General features: G+C 53.8%; 2 protein-coding genes across 7 annotated transcripts in view; one reads left to right on the plus strand and one right to left on the minus strand.

Annotated features, from left to right (window-relative positions):
* Positions 1-14,269, plus strand: part of NUBP1 (NUBP iron-sulfur cluster assembly factor 1, cytosolic) — a 28,793-nt gene that overhangs the window by 6,057 nt on the left and 8,467 nt on the right. Inside the window, exons 4-11 of one of the 3 annotated variants that reach the window (XM_082358760.1) lie at positions 2,086-2,154; positions 4,368-4,400; positions 5,299-5,389; positions 6,047-6,201; positions 8,010-8,120; positions 8,372-8,471; positions 11,597-11,680; positions 12,417-12,699. In XM_082358760.1, the coding sequence (XP_082214886.1) occupies positions 2,086-2,154; positions 4,368-4,400; positions 5,299-5,389; positions 6,047-6,201; positions 8,010-8,120; positions 8,372-8,471; positions 11,597-11,680; positions 12,417-12,475 (702 nt within the window). In that variant the 3' untranslated portion in view covers positions 12,476-12,699. Of the gene's footprint in view, positions 1-2,085; positions 2,155-4,367; positions 4,401-5,298; positions 5,390-6,046; positions 6,202-8,009; positions 8,121-8,368; positions 8,472-11,596; positions 11,681-12,416; positions 12,700-14,269 lie in introns of those variants that run through there. The other 2 variants (XM_082358759.1, XM_082358761.1) reach the window with 2 other exon arrangements.
* Positions 12,576-14,269, minus strand: part of TVP23A (trans-golgi network vesicle protein 23 homolog A) — a 33,201-nt gene continuing 31,507 nt past the window's right edge. The window contains exons 7-9 of one of the 4 annotated variants that reach the window (XR_014235357.1): positions 13,500-13,559; positions 13,142-13,199; positions 12,576-12,826 (exon numbers count right to left, since the gene is read on the minus strand). Coding sequence is in view for 3 of the 4 variants with exons in the window: in XM_082358763.1 (XP_082214889.1) it covers positions 13,500-13,559 (60 nt within the window). In the remaining variant the exon portion in view is untranslated. Of the gene's footprint in view, positions 13,200-13,499; positions 13,560-14,269 lie in introns of all 4 variants that reach the window. The other 3 variants (XM_082358763.1, XM_082358762.1, XM_082358764.1) reach the window with 3 other exon arrangements.

Consider the following 14,269-nt stretch of genomic DNA (forward strand, 5'->3'; position numbering starts at 1 on the left):
GGGAATGTGCAGGTTGGGGTGAAGGGAGGAGGAGGAGCCTCTGTGGTGCAGACCTGAGCCGTGAGACATCCAAGTATCACGTGCCTTCTTTCCACCGCAAGAGTCAGCAGCTCCCGTCAGTCACCAGCTCATCCTCCTGCCTTGTGATCTGAAAGGCAAACTGTGTCATTAAAAGGCCCAGGCTATAGTGTCTGAGGCCCTCTCGGCAGCTTGTAGACTCGAGGGCTGGAAGGAGCCTAATGATCTCCCGAAACACTGGTTTCGCAGATCAGAAGCTCAGACAGATCGGGGAGGAGAAGCAGCTTGTGCGAGGCGACACGGCCTCAGAGTGCCAGGAGTTAGGACTGAGCCCGCTTCCCGTGACCTCTTCTTAAGTGGAAGTGTGGGGCGCTGGGTAGGGAACGCTGTGGATCCTGACAGCCCTGCAGCGCCCACTCCACCACTTCCTAGCTGGGAGAGCTGTGGCAAAGCCTCCTCTTCCCATCAGCCTTCTAGCACCTTCCACAGACCCTGTGAGGATTAATGCAGGCGTGTTTCTTCCAGCTGGGGTTCTCTGGTGTAACTGGGGCAGAAAGGGGATTAATTGGAGGGCTATGGGGGTAGCGGCAGGGTCAGCAGGATGTCTGAAGTGGGCAGGACGCGCCACTGGAGAGCTGGCTAGCAGGAAAGTGCCACAGCCTTTCCGGGTACCGCCGCAGAGGGAGTGCATGTGATCTCTTCCTTGTATCATTTCACTCAGGATACCCACTTGGTTGTGGGGAAGAGGGGGTGTAATGCCTCAAAAGGAAACTGATTAAACTGTTCCCAAAAGAGAGCGAGATTTTCTAGACCAAGTGGCTAGAAACTCGAGATTATTGACGAAAGTCTCCGTTAGGGTCGTAGCGATGGTATAATTTCCCAAGTCGTGAGGCTCTGATGTAAAACGTCTGGATCATTAACCACACATCAGCGTGAAGCATCAAGAAGGCCAAGGAAGTCAGGTCTTCAGGATGACGTCTTCACCCTGATGGGTCTTCAGGGTGAGCGTTGTTCTGTTGCGTTCTTCTTGAGGTCCAGCAGAGGGCGCGTGAGGCAAGCGACTATCCAGTGTATGAACGAACCGCGCTCCTGACCTAGTGTGAAGTCATGTGAGGATCGTAGGAGGTTGTCGAGAGGATTGAAGAGGAAAGCAAGAAACGAATTCGGGGCAAGTTACAAAGTTACCCAGAGGTGCTCTACTTTGGATCTAAGATGTGAGAGCTTTCAAGATGAACACGGCCCTGCTCTTTAGAAGGTTTCTGAGGGCTGTCTCAGACCTTTTCACGAATCAGATGGGGAAAGTAGGGCGTTTGGGGTAGAAGGAGTCCTCCAAGGCTGCACGTATCACTAGCAAAGAACTTCTGTAGATTTCCTTATTTTCACTTTCTTTTTTAGAAGTTGAGCCTAAGCCATCATTAACCTTCAGCATCACAGGAAAACGGGGCTTGGTCAGAGCTCAGCTAGAGGGTCCACTCTGGCCCTCCTTGCCAGGCCCCCGGGGTGGTGGGAAGAGCCCTGGCGTTGGAGTCCAGAGGCCTCAGTTCATGTCCCAGCTGTGCTTCTTGCTCGTTGAACAAGTCTGTGGGCCTCTCTGAATCTCTGTTTCCTCTTCTGTAAAGCAGAGATAATGACCCCTAACACACAGACAGGCGCGCGCACACACACACACACACACACACACACACACACACACACACACCCAATACATGGTAAGGGCCACGAAAACAGTGGCTGGGCCTGAATCTTCAAGCGGCCTGATGCCCTGGACCATAAGCTCAGCCTGAAAATAGGCCACACTGAGGGTGGCTGGGGTGCGGCAGGGGCGTGGGCGGAGCACGGGGGTGTTGGTGTACTTTGTACGTTCTTGTTAGGAGTTTCGTCTGTGTCTCTGTGGCCCGGAAAATAAATGTTGTAACTCTCCCTCGTGAGATTCCGCTCGGTCCAAGTTCAACCCAGTTTTTCTTCACCTTCTCCCCTCCCTCCTTTTCCTGGAAGCCCGTCCCCTCCCGATTGTGCACATCTGGAGGACTGTACATCGGCTTACATCACGTCTCCTCTTTTCCCCAGGTGGCTCTTCTAGACATTGATATATGCGGGCCGTCAATTCCCAAGATCATGGGATTGGAAGGAGAACAGGTAATAATGACAAGACAAAACGCAGGGAAGTATTTTCTTACGGTAAACTATAGCGCCAAGCTGCTAAACCTAAGCCAGGGGGTCAGCAGAGCCCATGCATTTTTACCTGGACGTGACGAGATCAGGTAAATGTTCACTAGACCGCCTGTCTGCTTTTAACAACAGCCGTGAGTTTGGGGGCGGTGTGGATTATATTTAAGTTCATCCAAACCTTCTGAGAATTGTTAGTTCGATGCCTTCTTAGAGGGGAAGGGAAACAATACGTCAAATGCAGAAGTAAGACACAGAAACTTAGCCCTGGCTGGGAAAGCTAGACCAGGGCTGGCTAGGGTTCTGTACTCTGGAAGCAAGGGAATATCTCTGCTCCTGTGGTCACCAGAGGGGAAGTGAGACTGCGAGGCCGGCGAAGAATATGGGCGGGGGCGGGGGTGGGGCAGCAGGTGCTGCCCCCTCCCTTCTGGGTGGCACAGAGCCATCCAAGAAAGGGTTCCCCTGGGGGGTGCATTGAAGCCGGGCTGGAGGACTAGGCTTTTCCTGGGCTGTTGGGATCGGTACATTCTTTACTGAAGCGCCGGGTGCTGGGGTTCAGAGGCGAACAAGGCAGATAAAGACCCCACCTTTGTGGGAGGGGCAGGTGATAATAGGACACTAAGCAGGGTAAGGGGACAGACATGGCAGGGCAGGGCGGCCAGGGGAGCTGCTCTTCGGGAGGGGGTGGTCAAGGGCTCCCTGCTCAGAGAACCCAGAGAAGGGTGCGCTGGGATGGGGAGCACATGCAGGAGCCCGGATGCAGGGGTGTCCTCGTGTCCTCGGCAAAGTGGCCCACGGGGATGGGGCAGAGTGACGGGGCGGCAGAGAGTAGCCAGAGGCAGATGGAGCCAGTCCCTGGGGACTCTGCTCAGGGCTTGGGACTTGCTTCTGCCGTGCTGGGAAGCAGCAGGAATCACAGCTCTGACCACGTACCGGTAAGCAGCAAGCTCTGGAGCACATGCCCCCCAGCACGGGGGTCCATTACCGTCAGTCACATGCATGTACTACTCACTGGGCCAGGACACAAGTAGTTACAAAAATTGAAAATTTTAAATGGTGAGATAAAACAGCAGTTCTACTATTTTCTCCTCCTGTGCTATTGGATCATCGTGTTTACCCCTCTTTCAAAACCAGTGACTTAGAGAATTAGTATTAATAGGAATCAATGGGTTTTTTTTTTTAAGTATGACTTCAAAGCCGGTGACAAAGGACCCCATGTTATCTGATTGCAGTTCTGTGAAATGTCGGCAGCAGGCACATCTGTAGACACAGTAGATCCGTGGTCAGCTAGGACTGGGGGGAAGTGTGGGGGTCGGGGGTGACACTTAAGGGGTGCAGGGTATCTTCTAAGAGTAACGAAAGTGTTCTAACATTGATTGTGGTGATGGAGGTACAATTCTGTGAGTATCCTGAAGCCATTTAATTGTACACTTTAAATGGGTGAGTTGTGTGGTATGTGAATTATATCTCAAAAGACTGTTTAAAAAAGTAAGAATTCATCAGGAAAAATGGGCTTTCTGTTTTGGGTCCAACGTTACTTGAAGCGTAAATCTAAGATTGATGTGTGGTTGGAAGTTGCGTAAGTTCCCGTTTCACAGTAAAGCGTCGATGCGGACTTGAGCCCTGGCAGTTAGTGAACACCTACTGCGAGGAAAGGGTCTGGGTCTTGAAGTAGCCCGAGCTTCCCGCCGACACGACACCGCTTCCCCATCGTTGTCCCCTGGGGGCAGCAGCTCAGCCCCGAAGTTCACGCCACTGAGGGGAGGGTTCTGTGTCTGCTGTTTCACCAAAGGTCATCCCTCCACTCCTGGACTTGTACAGAGACCGCCTCGCTGCTCCAAAGTTACCTGCATCTTCTCAGCAACCCCCAACTGATTTCTGTCACCCTTTTAAAATATCCCAAATTATATTTGGACTCCAGTAACATCGGTCCCCTGACCAGATATCTAAGCAGTTTCCAAATAACCCAACCTGGGAGGGAAAGAGCAAATGAATTCTATCATCCATAACCCAGCCTCTGACCCCGCTCTGTTCACTCCCTATTAAGAATTTAGTGGTAGCATTTAAGACAATGAATTGTAATTTATAAAACTGCCTTCTTACTGTGTAAACTTTGTCTGCAAGAGAAGCGTGACCAGGGTGTATAATTTCTCACAAATAAGTATGGGCTTCTGTTCCTGCAGGTTCACCAGAGTGGCTCGGGCTGGTCTCCAGTGGTGAGTGCTAACCCCCTTTTCTTCAGGGTCTCTTGTCATATGTGTACATAAAGGGTGTAACTGTTTATCGTCAACAGCTATTTATTGAGGCACTTTCCTAGGCACAGGGAATCCAGTTCCAACCTGGGATTGGCACACTTTTTCTGTAAAGGCTCAGAGAGTAAATATTTCTAGTTTGTGGGCCATACAGTTGCCACCGTCATAGCTGGAAAGTAGTGATAAGCAAATGAATGACCGTGGCCGTTTTCCAATAACACTTTATGCAAAACCAGAAGTGGGGCCATAGTTTGCCAACCCAGGTTAAGATAGTAAAGGAGACGAGGTTTGTTTATTTCAGCTGAGTTCGCTGTCATTGCCGCATAGGGCCGTATGGTGACTCTTTCAATCCCCCCAATATGGTAAACTTTAATTAATTAATTAATTTATTTATTTATTTTTGGCTGTGTTGGGTCTTCGTTTCTGTGCAAGGGCTTTCTCTAGTTGCGGCAAGCGGGGGCCACTCTTCATCGCGGTGCGCGGGCCTCTCACTATCGCGGCCTCTCTTGTTGCGGAGCACAGGCTCCAGATGCACAGGCTCAGTAGTTGTGGCACACGGGCTTAGTTGCTCCGCGGCATGTGGGATCTTCCCAGACCAGGGCTCGAACCCGTGTCCCCTGCATTGGCAGGCAGATTCTCAACCACTGCGCCACCAGGGAAGCCCCAAGTAACCTTTTTTTTTAATGATTTTTTTCAAAAAAAAGAAAAGAAAAGATTTAAGGATTCAAAGAGTGAATATATTCACAGATCACATAGTAATTTTGTCCCCCCAATTTTTTCAGCCAGAGCTCAGACAAAAGACATAGGGAAGTGCCTTGCACTGTGGTTTTAAGTAAAATGTTTCTTGCATCATCCTTTCTAGTTCCTGGAAGACAACTTGGGGGTGATGTCCGTGGGTTTCTTGCTCAGCAGCCCCGATGATGCCGTTATCTGGAGGGGACCAAAGAAAAATGGTTTGCCACTCTGCTTTCTGTCTCTTATCACGTCCTTCCAAGGGCAGAATTGCATCCCGTTCTGTCAGGATGGCCTCAGGCTCATCCTGCTGGGCTTCATAGCATATTATTTTTATGCATCTGGTTGCCTCTTCACTGGTTGAAGAGAGCCAATAGAAATACCAATTTTATTTAACGAAATGTTATAATTTTTAAAATCTATTGGGGGTTTTTGTCTCCTGAAAATCTACCTAACCCTGAAATTATTCCTAAGGTGGTCTGTGTTCTTATTTGTGTCAAAGAGAGAAGTATGTGAGGTCAAATCAGTAGCAGGTTGACTAGGCACTGAGGCTGCAGGTAATGATGGGAAAGTGCCCATCTGGGCAAGGTTCCTCAGCCTCGGTGCTGTTGGCGTTCTGAGCCAGGTAATTCCTTGTTTGGGGAGGGTGGGCTGTCTGTCCTCCGCATCACGGGGGTTAGCAGTACCCTGGCGTCTGTGCGCCAGAGGCGAGTAGAACTCCCACCCTAGTCATTGACAAGCAGACGTGTCCCCAGACGTTGCCAAACACCACTGATTGAGAGCACAGGTGATCCGTTCGTAAAGGTCACGAGCTGTGCTCTGTAAAGAGAGTCAGAAGGACGGGAGCGAGGAGGCATCCCCGCGGCTCCTCCTTGCAGGCATGATCAAGCAGTTCCTCCGAGATGTCGACTGGGGCGAGGTGGACTACCTCATCGTGGACACCCCGCCCGGGACGTCGGATGAACACCTGTCGGCCGTGCAGTACCTGGCCGCAGCGCACATCGATGGGGCGGTGATCATCACCACGCCGCAGGTGAGCCAGGGCCCCCCACCCGGAGGGCCTCTTTCTCCGACAGCCCGAGACCCTGGGCTCTGCAGCACACCCTGACTGGGATCCGTAGAAGCCTTACGTTGACCTTCGGTCCAGCTATTGTCCGCGGACAGGGAGGCATTAGGTGGCGGAGGCGGGGGTGGGCCTGGGTGAGGGGCGCCTGGCCCGAGGATGGCGCTGGAGAGAAGACGAATTTGTCGTTAGGGATGTTTCCTACTGAATTTTTAAAGAGAGGCTGGGGCCCACCCTTAGACCAGCAGTGCTCTCAAGAGTAGGTCCCAAAGAAATGACCCATGAGAACAGTGGCGTGGGGACGTCCGCTCTGATGCGGGTGCTGACGGTGGGCGGGGCTTTCCACGTGGGGCAGGGGCACATGGGAACTCTGTGCTTTCTATGAAGCTAAAACCGCTCTAAAAGTCAAGTCTAAAGCAACAGCAACAATCGAGTTGACACAAGGATGGCCTCTCCGATACCATATTTACTGTGAAGGAAAGAGAGTCCGCTTGGGTTCAGGAGGAGGGGAGTGGACCAAGCAGATGCCGGCCCTTCTCCAGGAAGCCTGGGGGGGATGCCCCGTGTTTGTGCACCTCTGTATGTAACTTCTCTAGAAAACGTGGCTTCAGGCTGGGGACGCGCACTTTCTCGGAGCCCTGCACATCCAGCAGCTGCCTTTCTTTAGGGGTCATTTTTCTTTTTTTTAATTTCTTTTTTTTTTTTTGTGAGAACTGCATTTTTTAAAAATTAATTAATTTATTTATTTTAACATCTTTATTGGAGTATAATTGCTTTACAGTGGTGTGTTAGTTTCTGGGGGTCATTTTTGACAAAGCAGGGCTTGTAGAGGATACCAGGGAGAGAACCACGGCTGCACTGAGGTGAGACGCTTAGTAACAGCCAGTTTACTTTCTAGCTAAATGCCCTTCTGTCTGTACCCCAGCCTCAAAGGGCTCGAGGGCCAAACGTGGGCCTCAGGAGAATAGAGGACTCAAAGCCAGGACCCTTTGGAGGCCTGTGACCGTTAAAGCCACAGATGTTAAGGAGTAGCCGTATTTGACAGCCATGACCCTTGGACACGTGTCTGCAGTAAAATTAAATGGGGGACTGGGGTGGGTACTAAGCCCGGATTATCCACAGTCCTCACGCTGTAAGATACACATTCAGAGTCCAGAAGTGAATCTGAAGGGATCCAAACCTGGTAATAGTCCTTATTTTCTTTTTGTGCATAAAGTTGTTTGGGTTCATGATACCCAGGATCAGAGGTTGGTGTACTTTTTCTGTGAAGGACTGGAGAGTAACTGTTTCAGGCTTTTCAGGTCACACAGTCTCTGTCACGGCCCTTTAGCTGTACCATTGTGGGGCGAAAGCGGCCCGAGATACTGTGCAGAAGAGTGGGCCGGGCTGTGTTCCAGAAGAACTTTATTTATGAAACTAGGCAGCCAGACGAGCCCACAGGCTGCCCCTGACCTGGAAAGCTGTGCCCACTCGGGCTCAGCCTAGTACACTGACGGGAAAGTGGAACACGGAGGTGGGTTAAAGGGTCACTTTCCTGTAGATTCGTTGTACATTGGACATTTGCCTGTTCAGGTTTATCCTTTGAGCTTTGTGGGAAGTAAGTAGCACCTGGAACAGGGCTCACACGTGGTCGGCATGAAACAAATACGGAACACGGGGCACAGTCTCTAACGCCTCATGGTGGTGATGCCACGGCCCTGCAGCCATCCCTCCACCAGGCGGATGTTCTCTTTTTATGCTTTGACTTTGACACAACTGGACTTCTTGAACCTTGGCAGGAGGTGTCGCTCCAGGACGTCCGGAAAGAGATCAACTTCTGCCACAAGGTGAAGCTGCCCATCATCGGGGTGGTGGAGAACATGAGCGGCTTCACCTGCCCCAAGTGCCAGGTGAGAGCACGTCCAACCAGGTCCCGTCCTCCTGCCTGAGGAAGTCGTAGGGGTGGATCTCTGGGAAACCGTTTCTGTTTTCCCCATTGTTTCGGGAAGTGGAATCAGTTAAAACCCTCCGTTGCTGATTTAATGAAAATTCTTTTCACATTCAAAATAGCCATTTTTTAAAGTTGCTTTAAAATGTGGTCCATTCGTATGATTCTGAAACGAAATCAGGATTCCTCCCCCTTTAATTTGCCTCCCAGAAGGAGTCTCAGATATTCCCGCCGACGACTGGGGGTGCGGAGGTCATGTGCCAGGACCTGAAGGTCCCGCTTCTCGGCAAAGTGCCTCTGGATCCACGCATAGGTGGGTGAGTCCCTGGAGCCTGCACGCCCTCCAGCCGAGAGGAGCAGTGAGACCCGTGGCGGCCTGTGGCCGAGGGAGCAGGGGAACTTTGGGGGGGCGGGAGGGGCCTGGAAGAGGAGAAGAGAGCAGGGGGCGGGAGGAAAGAAAGTCACTGAGGAGAGGGGCCAGACCAGCGTAACCTGGGGAGGCGGCCAGGGGCGTGCGTTCGAGTCTTCTCTTACCCAGGAATTAGGTTCTAACTGAAAGTCAGGTACAGAATTAGCCTTGAAAACTCCCGAGGAAGGTGCCCCGCATGTCCCGTCCACAGGGAAGCGCGGCGCAGCCCTCCTCGCGCCCGGCTTCTCTCGGCGAGCGCGAGGGGAAGTCGCTGGCCTGCCTCCAGGGCGCGCGCTCCTCTCTGGGTACCAGAGTCCTCCGGGGAGCCCACACTCACTCCGGGGCGTCGGCTCGCTGGGTGGGGCGGCGAGGACAGCCGCCGCCAGATTTGCTTCCCCACAGTAGCAGGAGCTGACCTTGCTGAAGTCAGGTGTGACCGCCCCCCACCACGAGGAAGTGGGACAGTTAGGTTACGCAGGGGTGCCCGGGCCTGAGGGAGGCCGACAGACTGACGGGGCTCGGGCCCCAGTTGTTCGGAAGTGAGAGCCTTGGGAGGGTGGGCGCCGTGTGCGCTTAGAGGCCGAGGCCGCGGCGGCTGCGCTGGCAGGAGAACCGGGAGGTGGTTAGGGCTGGGCTGGGTCCTGAGCGTTGCCAGGGAGAGGGGGACACACAGAGGGGAAGTGCCAGGATTTGAGAGGTGTCACGGACGTCCGTGCTGCCCAGTGTGAGCCACGGGGAGACGGGGACAGCCCCCGGAACCGGCGAGCGCAGGAGGCGCCATCCAGGCACTGGCGGCTCCCTCCTGGTGCTGTGTGGAGGCGGCCGAGGCCTTGGCTTTGTCAGCGGGCGGGGAGAGGGGTCAGGGCTGGAGGGGGACGCGCCCGCGACCGGGTGGGAGGTGCAGAGAGGCGGGGCCGAGAGCGCAGCTTGGAGGCCTGCCCTGAGGAGGTGGACGGGAAGAGCCCCAGAGAAGCCCGGGGACCCGAGGTGCAGTCCTGAGACCGCACCTCGCCCGTTTCCACGCCCAGCAGCGCTCCTGGCATGTGGTTTCCCCGAGAAACAGAGGACTCCGGCTGCTTTTCCAGCCTTCCCCGGCGCTGTAAACTGTCTTCGCGTTGACCAGAGCTTCCCTCTGGGCCGTAGGAGCAGGTGCCTCCCCTCAAAGGCCTCCGGAGGCGGGCGGCCCACATGACGCCGTGGGGGCCGGTGAGCCGTGGCAGCCTGAGCGGTCACCGCCACCCGCTCCCGGCTGCGCTGCCGCCCTAGTCCTCAGGGCAGCTCACAGGAGGGAGCCCGGTGCAGCCTCCGATTCAGTGCCGTCTAGCGGGCACGGTCCTGTGTGACAAGGTACATGTCCCCAGACCTCACCTCCGGTTGTAGCTGCAGAGAGCTGGGCCAGCGCCGGGAAGGACAGGCGGTTAATGCCGTGACGTGCTGCGGCGAGGCGGGCAGGGCCCAGTGAGGTCACTGTGACCTTCCGGAGCCGCTTTTGTCCGGTGAGGGAACAGCCGCGTTACCAGGAACAGACGAGGCCGTGAAGGACGCGCTCAGCCCCTGTGGGAACGTGCGGCAGAGGAGCGGCCGGGCTCTGGCGCCGTGATGCTCGGCCTCCCCAGCCCCGCACGCCTGAGGGTCACGCGGAAGCACCTCTGGGGCCGGGCGCCCGGGCCTGGATCCGCACTGCCCCAGCGCTGGCTGCGGGCTCCGGCGGGTCCTTGCCAGGCGTTGGGCCTCAGGCCGCACCTGCGAGGTGGCGACGGTGATGGAGCCACTGCCGGGGGCTGCGCGGATGGAAGGAGGGCCACGAGGGGAGCCTTGGACAGGGCAGTGCCCAAGGGGTGCCGCCTGCAGGCGACAGGCAGGAGAGGGGGAGGTTTGTGGAGATGGGGAACCGACCAGAGCGCATCTGTAAGGGGACAGGCGGGTCCTCTGGGGAAGGGAGGACGAGGAGTGAGAGGACGCGGGGTGAGAATCAGAAGGAAGTGGCCCCACGAGCCTGTTGTGGGACCTGTGACTTCCCAGACCCGGTCCAGCGGCCGTGAACTCGGAGGCTACCCTAGCTGCTTCCGCCACAGTTCACGGTGCCCGGGTCACGTGGGGGCCCACTCTGCCCCCCGTCTCGGGTGTCCCTGTCCCACCGGGCAACGTGCTGGGGAGCTGAGGCGACGACTGCTCCACGGTTGGCCTGGCCAGGATCCCCCCAGGAGGCTGGGGAGCGGCTGTGGGTCGTGGAACCACTGACCCTGCTTCTCCAGCAGGGGGGGCGGGGGCAGAGGAGCTGGCAGCGGGGTCTACCCAGGACCAGATGGGAGGGGAGCATGCCGCCTGCCCAAGGTCCCGCCCCGTGCTCACCTGGATGCGAGACCACCTGTGTGTCCCGAGGAGGCGCTGCAGTACACAGAGCAGGTGGACTGATGCCAACCTGGAGTGACCTTCAAGATAAAGTACACATGGAGAAAGCAATGGGCAGAATATGTGTGTCATACACTCCCAAGCATTTTTTTAAAATACATGAGTGTGTATATGTATATATATGCCACGTTTATATACATATATTTCTAGAAGGATACTTGAAACACTGGTAGCCTCCTTTGAACTCATTCTTCGTGGTATAACCTTTTGTATTCCATACTCTTACTGCGTGCCTTTATTATCTTTTTACTGAAAGAACGAATTGGTCTTTTAAATGCAGGTTCCTGGGCCTGCCTAGGAGCTGCTGTATCTGATCATAATGGGGGCCCCGGAACCTGCATTTGCTGCACATGACCCAGATGACTCGCAGGCACACACACTAAACAAACACCATCGGCCAGGTACGGGTCAGAGCTGCGAGGAAACGCTAGCCAGGGTCCCTGCTGGATGGAGGCGGGGAAGGCGAGGTCCTCGAGACCCCGACATTCTGTCTCAGCTTTGATCTTCATTACAAGTGAGGTGGGCTCGATCTTCAGTGTCACGGGCACAGAAAGAGCCCCAGGTTCACATCACCGCTGTGCTTTCTTCATGGATTTTCTTTCTTTTGTTTCTTTAAGGTAAGAGTTGTGACAAAGGAGAGTCTTTTTTTGCTGAAGCACCGGATTCACCAGCCACTTTAGCCTACAGAAGTATAATTCAGAGTAAGTGTTTAAGTGAATCTTGAGACTCCAGATGGCACGGGGCCAGGAAGTGACATAAGTGAGCAGAGTGGGCTGGGTGTGAAAAGGTCCCCTTCAGGATCATAAATGGTCACTGCAGCCATAAGTGGCCACACAGCTTCAGTGGGGACACTGGGGTAGTGAGGTCTGGGATGACCCCGTCAGCCCAGGAAGCCAGGAGTCTTGAAAAATCTTCCAGTACATCAGTGTTGTGAACTAAGTCATAGTTTAAAAAACATGGTGAAGTTTATGGTATAGGAAATACACCTCAATAAAGCTGTAAAAAGAAATTAAGAAGAAAAAAAAAGCACAGTGAGCCAAACCAAACCCACGTGCAGGCCTGATTCAGTCAACAGGTAGCTGTCAGAGGCGTTGAATTTAAGGCAGAGGTGTCGTCAGTAGTTAAAGCTTTAGGCTCCCGGCTTGTGGCTGAGTTCTTTTGACCTAGTGAAATGGTGTTGAGGGTAAATCACGTCATTTCCGGGATTCTTGATCTGTAGAATGGGCCGGCGTGAGGCCTCCAGCCGTGGTTATAACCACAGATGGGCAGTGGGCAGTATTGGGCTCACTTTCAGAGATTCAGGGCATCAGCCGAAATGGGACTATTGGGAGAATTAAAACACCTGGGGACTCCACCCCATCTAGACACGGCCTCGCCAGCACAGGGCAGGGCCACCAAGAGCCGCCACTGCTTCCTCGCCTGCCGTCTGTTTTCTAGGAATCCAGGAGTCCTGTAGTCTGCGTCAGCCAAAAGGGGAGAACCTCGTCGGCTCCTGAAACAGGAGGACGTTAGGGACACAGGCGGCACGTCCCATCACACCTGACCAGCTGGGTGACAGAGCAGGGGTCACAGGCAGAGAGGGACCAGCCCCAGGCATGGTGTGAAGTCCCTTTTTCAGAGACACTTTAATCATCTAACACTTGTACACTTTTCTTTAGAACATATGTAAAGGGCATTCTTTACAGATGTGCCGTTTGAAAAATAAAAACATCTCCTCAAACCTCTGCCCCAAGGCCTGCTTCATGTAAAAAACCAGCGGCTTGTGGGTCATGGAATTTTCTTCTCTGTCGGAAGCTGTTCCATTACAGAACCTCTCACTTGAGCCTTCGCTGCCTCGGAAAATAAGCCTGAAAAAGAACCAAAGGGATAAAGGGGTGAATGTGTGGCTTCGCTGCAGATATTCAGTCACAGTTTCAGACAGCATAGTGCAAACGCTGTTCCTCAGGCGGAGAAAAAATTACAGCAGTGATTGATAGACCCTCCTGCTGGGGCTTATCCTGAGGTCAGAGCACACCACACGGCTGGGCATAGTCAAAAAACCCTCGGATCACCCACAGGAGAACAGATTTGGGGGTCAGTGTCGACACCCTGTATAGGAATGTGTGTTCACTATATCCAGCAATTTCCAGTGTCAGACAATTTACAGGGTTTTTTAACATTACATAAAAAGGAGAGAGATGCAAACTCCAAGAAGATCCTCGTTGCCATGAGACGCTCACTCTGAAAGACACACAGGACCTGAGCACAGCTGAGGGAAGAGTGAATTCCCAGTTCCCATCTTCCTCCAGGCGTGGAAGTGGAAGGGGGGCAAGTCCCCTTGTTCCTTCCCTCCCCTTCTCTCGTCACCTGCCCCGCTTGCCTGCATAGGGTCAAATCTGCACCTGTTCAAGGTGAGGAAGGTGGGACCCCTCTAAAGGGCCCACCCAGACCACAGGCCCAGCTGAGCCCAGGGGAGCTGCGCTTCCACGGGAGCCCCCGGCCCCGCACCGTCCAGGCCGCCACCTCGATCCCACCTCTTACCTAATACTTGTGAATCTCCAGCCCCTCAAGGCCAGGCTTCTGGAAGTCTCTTGGACAGGCCTGCAAGGGGAAGAGGCTGCCCTGGCTTTGTGTCTCACATGTGTGTGGCCTGATCCTGCTGATTCAAGGCCAGAGCAAACCCACAGTGAACTGAAAGCCCATAGGGCTGGTTGCTCAAGGTCTTGGTGTGAAGCTGCACTGTTCACATTTAAGATGGTTCAGACCATTTCAGGAAGAGCCTGGTCAAACTTAGAAGATCTATTTCTCTCCTAGAACTAAGGCTAGGTTTAAAGAAAAAAATACGTTATGGTTCTTAATTCTGTCGTTTAAAGAAATCACTCAAAACCGACAATGGCAGTCACAAAAAGACAAGTGCTGTATGATTCCACTTACGTGAGGTCCCTAGATTCGTCAGATGCATGGGGACAGGAAGTAGGTGGTTGCCAGGAGCTTGCTGGTGGGGGGCAGGGTGGGGAATGGGGAGTTAAACATTTAGTGGGTACAGAGTTTCGGTTTGTGAAGATCAGAGTTGTGGTGACATGATGATGTGGGTACACTGAACTGTACACTTTTTTTTAAAGGACTCTGCCATCTTTTTTTTTTTTTTTTTTTGGCTGTGTTGGGTCTTCGTTGCTGCGCGCAGGTTTTCTCTAGTTGCGGTGAGCAGGGGCTACTCTTCATTGCGACGCGCAGGCTTCTTATTGTGGTGGCTTCTCTTGTTGCGGAGCACGGGCTCTAGGCACGCGTGCTTCAGTAGTTGTGGCACGCGG

Source organism: Balaenoptera borealis (genome assembly GCF_965194805.1).
Source record: "Balaenoptera borealis genome assembly, chromosome: 16".
Taxonomy (NCBI): Eukaryota; Metazoa; Chordata; class Mammalia; order Artiodactyla; family Balaenopteridae; genus Balaenoptera; species Balaenoptera borealis.